This window comes from Apium graveolens, chromosome 7 (genome assembly GCF_009905375.1).
Source record: "Apium graveolens cultivar Ventura chromosome 7, ASM990537v1, whole genome shotgun sequence".
NCBI lineage: Eukaryota > Viridiplantae > Streptophyta > Magnoliopsida > Apiales > Apiaceae > Apium > Apium graveolens.
The window spans coordinates 179,597,096-179,603,920 of record NC_133653.1 but is presented as its reverse complement, the minus strand read 5'-3'; the positions used below and the strand labels follow the sequence as shown (position 1 = coordinate 179,603,920).

The following is a 6,825-nucleotide window of genomic DNA, read 5'->3' as shown; positions in this document are numbered from 1 at the left end:
ATTAGATAATAAATTTAAATTTTAATTAAAGAATATTCGCAAAATCAATTGGTTTTATTTTTTGTTAGATTATTTGTTATTGATGTTAAAAATACGTTATTTCATTAAATTAGGAACTGAAAGAATTATTTATCAAGTAATTTATTTTATTATATATAAATTTATGATAGCACGTACAAAATTGAAAAAGAAACATGGGTAAAAAGGAAAGCAGCATCATTCATGAACGATTCTGTTACAATTTTCTACATGAATGATTAAGAAAATTATGAATCATTCATATTAACAAAATTATTAAACAAATGAACTGAAGATAAGAATCGGTCAGGAGGATGTTCATTCATGAGTGTTCAGGGCTAAACAAATGGGGCCTAAGTTTATTACGTAAGTTTACAAATTTTTTCTTGCAACTTTATTTCGTTGTATTGTAGTAGTTTCGTCCTTTAATCGAGACTCAACAAAGATACTCTGATAATCGTGTAGTAATTTTCTTATCTGCAGTATGGTCTTTAAGTTTAAACCAGAAAGTGGATCCATAATTCTTTTCTTTATACTGTTTTTCAAGGTCCTCGATCCTTAAACAGATGCTCAAAGCAAGCATTGTAGTGAAAGGCATTCTGAGAGCTTTTTCTTGGGTAAAATACAATTTCGAACTCGATCGTCGCAGGTGAGAGACCTCATTGTAATTTACATAGGTCAGGGTTTCATCTTGCATTAATCAAAAAACTATACTTCTTTTGGAAAAAGAAAGAAACCTGATTCTAAGAAAATGGAAGAAGAATAGAAACAATAGAAGCGAGCCTAGTGAAATGTGGTTGTTGGTTCCTTTCTATACAAACTTTTCATCATCAACATATCTCCAAATCTTTGTAACAAGGCTGTGGTTCTCTGGGAATTCTTTTCTACATGTGAATCTGGATGTTTAAACTCTGTTACACTATTTGCCACTGTATCTTCTCTCAATGAAAAAGATTTTTTCCGGTTGTAATGCCTTGTTTTTGGAGAACGAGACTCTGTTACGGGCGAAGAACTCAACACCGGCTCCTTGAGTGCCTCTACTTTCAACATATCAGTTATCTCATTTCTTGTTTCTTCTTCTTTACAATTGTCCTCAAATACAGAATCCGGTGATAAGAACTTCGCAGTATCCACCGTACTATCCATCTCACTTTCTTCGTTATCAACCTTAGACTCTTGAAAAGCTGCTATACTTGTGCGCAAACGCTTTAGCTCTTTCATTTTCTCATCACCTGCGGCTCCATCAATTTGAAGTCGTGCATTTTCTTGGATAAGAAAACGAATGGCCTCGTCCTTGTCGGCTATAGTATCTTTAAGTTCTGAGTTTTCCTCTCTAGCAACAGCAGCAGCTTCTGTGGACATTTTAACTTCATGCAGAGCTTGTTTTAGTATGTCTCTAAGTTTGTGATTATCATCTTTCGCTGCTCTAGTCCCACTCTCAGCTGCTTTCAGGGATTCATAAAGTTTAGCTTTCTCTTGTTGTAGAATATCTCTTTCCTCAACAGCTTCTTTTATGACATCAACAAATCCCATTTCTTTACCATTCCATGCCAAAACTGATTCCTCAGCTTCCTGTCTAAGCCTCTCCACGGTGTTCATGTGCAGCATATTCTCTTGTTTTGCTTCGTGTAAGAGCTTTGCGTAACTTTCCTCATTTTTCTTAAGCATCAACCTCAGTTTTTCTGCCTCTTCTCGTGTTTGTTCTAGTTCCAGAACTGTAGAATGAACTTTTTCTTTTTCTAGATTGGACTCTGTTGCAACTTCTTTCAATGCTAAAGCTAGGTGTTCCATTGCCTTTTGACTCTTCTCTTCTCCTTCAACTGCTGCATGGAGCTCAATTTTTAGCATTTCTATTTCATCCATTAGGTCATGGACTTTCGCCAATGCTGATTTTTCACCCTCCTGAGCGTGTGCAAGATTCGCATTTGTTTCTTTAAGCTCAGAGCTCAGACTCTGTAATGCCCCTTTCTCTAAATCAAGATGTTTATAATCTTTCGTTGGAGATGAATTTCGCACCATATCCAATTGCTCTCGAAGGAAAGCTATTTCAAGCTTGGATTCTTCGAGTTCAATCTTAGTCACCTCAAGCTGTTTGGTTTGGGACACTATGGACTCGAACATCTTGGATTCCGATTGCTTTCCTCTCTCAATTTCTTCCTCTAGCTTCTGTATCCATTTCTTGCTATCTGCATATAAATTCATAGCACGAGTCTCAGCTGCCTTCACAATGCGCAATTCCTCATGCCCATGCAAGGATGCATCTTTATCCTCGGCTGCTTTCCGAGGAGACAATGCCTTGCTTAATCTCATTTTGGCCTCATGAGCCACTAATTTCGAATCTCTCAATTCATCAAACGCTCGATCTCTTTCTTCTCTGAGCGCATCAACTTGATCCTTCATCAACTTCATGTCCTCATCAAGCTTATTCATCTGCCTTTGCATGGTTGAAACTCTCACAACACCATTCTACATAATAAACACACATTATATCCCGAAATCAAAAACATCTCCTGATCAAAATACTAACAAGAATATCATCCCTAAACCGCAATTAAAATTTGTTAAGAACATACAAACCTCGGAAGAATTGACAATCTTTGCAGAGGGCCTTGTTTCAACAGATGATCCTTGTCCAACAGATACATGAGCCTCTTTATCAACCAAAGGATCACCTCTACAAATTCTTGATGCCGAAAATGTTCGAGAAATAACTGATCGCTTCCCTCCAAAATCAGAAGTGCCGGATCTAAAACCAAGATTATTGATCAGAAAGAAACAAAACCTCAATCTATACAAAACAACAATGTAAACACAAAATGAGTATTAAAGAAAACACTTAAAACTATATAAAAGAAAATGTTGGCACCTTGATTTTGAACGTAACATGGTTGAAATTGACTATTCTTTGGGGCGGGCAGCCTATATCCTTGGAAAATCAGAAAATGTGTGACAAAGAAGAACCAACTAGTACAAACAGTTTGTTAAGGTTTACTGGTTAACAACAGGTCCGATGTTGGCGGGTATTTGCAATACCATGTTGATTTCCCATTGCCAAATGACTCCTGCAACTTTGGTTTTAATACAAATATTTGAAAGAATCATTTTCTCCCCTAATTAAACCAAATTAAATATGTTGATTTATTACTCTAACTAGATCTAATTTTGCGTTCCTTAGTATTTGATTTAACTCGTTTGGGTTTGTTTTTACTTGTTATGTGTCCATATCTTCTGGCCATATAGATGTTCAATGCAAGGATACGGAGAAGTTTCCATGAAGAAAATGTCAAAATATAGAGTATGAAATATTTGAATAGAGGAAGTTTTGTAGTGTATAATATACTAGTTATTAATTGGCTTTATTAAGAGATTGAGTGACCAACATATTGTTCATACTTGTTGTTAATGACATCCGGATCTGGTATTTGATTTTTCTTTTATATTTTTTGGTTTAATTTATGCCTTGCTTTGTCAATAAATCGCAAGACTTTCCAAGAATAGGTATTAGCAGAAGCACATACACGCTGAAATACACCTGCAGAGTTGTTTTAAATTGCTAAAACAAAATTAAGTATTCATAATACACTTTTTTCAACAACACAAAAGGTATTACTAATTCACTAAACGCAGCATCAAAAGTCGCTGGGGCCAAATATAATATGTTAAAATTTTAAGAAGAAATTCAATATATGGAAATGGATATGCGTGAAGGTGAGGGGTGGCAAGGCCTCCACCAATCCCTCTCTCCGTCCGCCCTCTGTATTCACTAATGACATATCAAAAATATACTATACCTTTTTCAAAAAAGTATACCGTACCTACTTGGGTTAGCTTTCTGGAGAACATAGTTGGAGAAAACCAGAAAATACTTTAATTTTAGTATATTTTTTTGGATTTATCTGGTGTGTGTCTATAATCACATGCTAAGTACTAAAATTTATAAGTTTAGAGTGTTTTGATTGGTGTTGTTATTATGAATGCCGGGAAATATTGGTTAATTCAAAATTATATGAGTTTATATTTATTGTGTGCACACACCACAAAAAAAATAATATTTTTTTTATCTCTTATCCAAAATGCATGTGTTATGTTAATGAGAACAATATTTTGTATATAAAAAAATATGAGGATATTTTTACATAACATATAAATATTTAATATATATATATGTTATGCACAAATTTCGGAATATACTATATTTTTGTATATAGTGTTCTATAATAATTATTACATTGTTTATTAAAATTTTAAATATTTTATGTAAAGTTAAAATGTGTTTATGAAATTTTTTGCTGTAATTGAAGAAAAAATAGTAAAAATATATTTGCAGAACACTTAAATATGGTTGGAGAATATACTAGTTCCATCTATTTCTCATTTGAGCCCGTACCTACTTATTCCTTATATCCTAGTGACTCATACGAGATTTATTTTGTGAGAGGTAATTTATTTCCCTCGTAATCCTTTTTAATTATCTTATCTTATTAATTAAGTTTTTTCTTTTGAAAGAGAAATTTCATTAACTGGCAAACTCAGAAGGAACCATTTCCACCAACAAATCTGGAGGAGATGTAAAACAATTAAAATAACTCAACAAGCATGGAACTCGAGTCATAAAATGGGCAGCCCTATTTGATTGTTTTTTAATATGATAGAGCAAAAGATTTCTATTCATCAAAATCTCACTACACTCATTAAGGATGTGTCCAACTTCTAACTGATACGGCTCCCTCGCCTTCACTGCATTAACCACCACCTGTGAATCACTTTCAACGACAACATTATAAACCTCAAGCTGTTGGATCATCTTATTAATTAAGTTGATTAATATTGTTTGGATCGTACTAATTTTCTTCTTATTGACTAAAAATGTCTTAATCATTTAGCCAAAACTTTCTCGCTTAAACGCTTGCAAAGCTCATCTTCATTTCCTTTCGTGATCATGGACTGATTGCAATTTTTTTTATATTTAATCTTATACATAGTTATGTAATAAATTATTTTATAATTTATATTTAGCAATACTATGCATTTGTATTTTATGTTTAGCATCATTATGTTTTTATTACTCTTTTCATTTCCTAATTTTTTTTCAAATTTTTTTTTAAATCAAAATTTAAACATTATATTTTTATTTAGAAGAAAAAAATAAAAATTAAATTAGATAATCAATTTTTAGAGGAGTATAGGTGTAGAGCCCCCATCTTTCAATATAAATAAGTGATGGAGGAATGGAGTAATACATTGCATTTATAAACTTTTCTTAAAATATATATTTTTCAATTATTGTTATAAACATGACTATGACTATACATATAAACTAATTAATAATTGTAGTTAAAGATGTGAAGTCATATAATTAACTATTTTATATATGAATTTTCAAAAAAAGTTATATTGCAATCATTCAAATAACACAAAAAAATATTTACCAAATAATTTTATTTATTATATATTTAATTCATTAATCACTCATATATATTAATCGTTCATAAATAATGATTCAGATAAAACAAATAAGCAAATCTAGCGTCTCAGGTGGAGAATTAGCTGGTTCGAGATCTCATCAGGAGAAATGGTCATGTGATTCTTTCCATATCCATTTAATCTTTTTTAAAAATCAATAAAGCTCCGTTTATTGTTGGTGTCGAAAAAAGAAAAGTATAGTATACATCTGCGGCAAATTTTCTTTTTGTCAGGTAGAAGGCATATATTTTTCTCATGTTATCGTATTATATGAAAGGATAAAATGTGGGCCCATACAACTCAGATTTTTTGATAAAACAAATATTTTAAATTTTTAAAATTAAAAATAATAATAGAAATTGGATTATTGGTTTCAGTTTTGATTTGAAGAATCTCGACTCGGTTCTTTATCAGTTCGGTTTCGAGATCAGATAAAATAAAACTAAAAAAAATTATTATTAGAACTAAAGAAAAATTAATCTTAAAAATTTTTGAAATTTAAAATTATATTCGAAACCAATTTTTTTTCCAGAATATGCATGAAAAGTTATTCCATAATCGCTAAATGAATTCATCGAAACACAACACCTTCCCAGCCAGAAATCCTAAAATTTAATTTTGAGTTTAGGGGTTCGTTATCAGCCTTTTGGTTGATGATAAGCTTCTGTTTTATTATTTCATTATGATTTTATTTTATTTTTAAATTTTCTTGTGAGTAAGAGTTTAGTACCTCGTTCGCGAATTTTTCTACCCATATATTGGGTTGTCTCTCTATTTCTGAGAGTTGTTTTGTGTTTGGTTTAGTCTCCGGGATCTTGGTATTTCGAAATATTGGTTCACTAATTTGGATTGTAAGGGATTGCAGTTATAGTCAATTGTTCAAGTCAGGTACATTTTCTCTCGACTACAATATATTGTTGTATTGTCCCTCCAAAAAGATTGTAAAATTCAGCGATGTGTGATAACTCCAAATTTTACCCTTGATCCTGTTCTAATCCCACCTGGATTTGGACTCCATTAATGCAGGAATGTGAGAGTAGAGGTTTAGCTGTAGGTAGGGCTCTTGTAAAACAGAACCGGAGGGGAGTGACGGTCTCGCGGCAACTCTGGCGTGAGAATGAGATGGGATTTTGGAGAAGAAGGGTAAAATAAGAATTACTCAAATATATGTGGTGTGTGTATATGTGTGTAGGTGAATAATGAATGCCCCCTAAACCCTCTTTTTTGGAGCCTTTTATAGGCTTCCAATTAGGGTTAGGGGTTGGTAACTTGGATCCTGATCGTTAGAAGGTTTTGGAGTCGAGGCAGGTGGACGTCCCTGATTGGAATACGAGTCCAAGTCAT

The 6,825-nt window shown here is 32.6% G+C and overlaps 1 protein-coding gene across 1 annotated transcript; it reads right to left on the bottom strand.

Annotated features, from left to right (window-relative positions):
- Window positions 1–219: 219 nt before the first annotated feature.
- LOC141670947 (WEB family protein At4g27595, chloroplastic-like) lies at window positions 220–3,317 on the bottom strand. Its single transcript, XM_074477002.1, has 3 exons — window positions 2,885–3,317; window positions 2,596–2,764; window positions 220–2,484 (listed from the first exon to the last, which is right to left on the bottom strand). Exons 1-3 carry the CDS (start codon window positions 2,902–2,904, stop codon window positions 802–804), a joined length of 1,872 nt encoding a protein of 623 aa, XP_074333103.1. The 5' UTR covers window positions 2,905–3,317; the 3' UTR covers window positions 220–801.
- Between the last annotated feature and the right edge of the window lie 3,508 nt (window positions 3,318–6,825).

Excerpts from the sequence above, each read along its gene's own strand:
- LOC141670947 (XM_074477002.1), bottom strand. The coding sequence starts at position 2,904 with ATGTTACGTTCAAAATCAAG. Across the intron at positions 2,765-2,884 it reads ATGTTACGTTCAAAATCAAG|ATCCGGCACTTCTGATTTTG; the intron begins GTGCCAACATTT and ends TCTTGGTTTTAG. Across the intron at positions 2,485-2,595 it reads AGATTGTCAATTCTTCCGAG|AATGGTGTTGTGAGAGTTTC; the intron begins GTTTGTATGTTC and ends TTTATTATGTAG.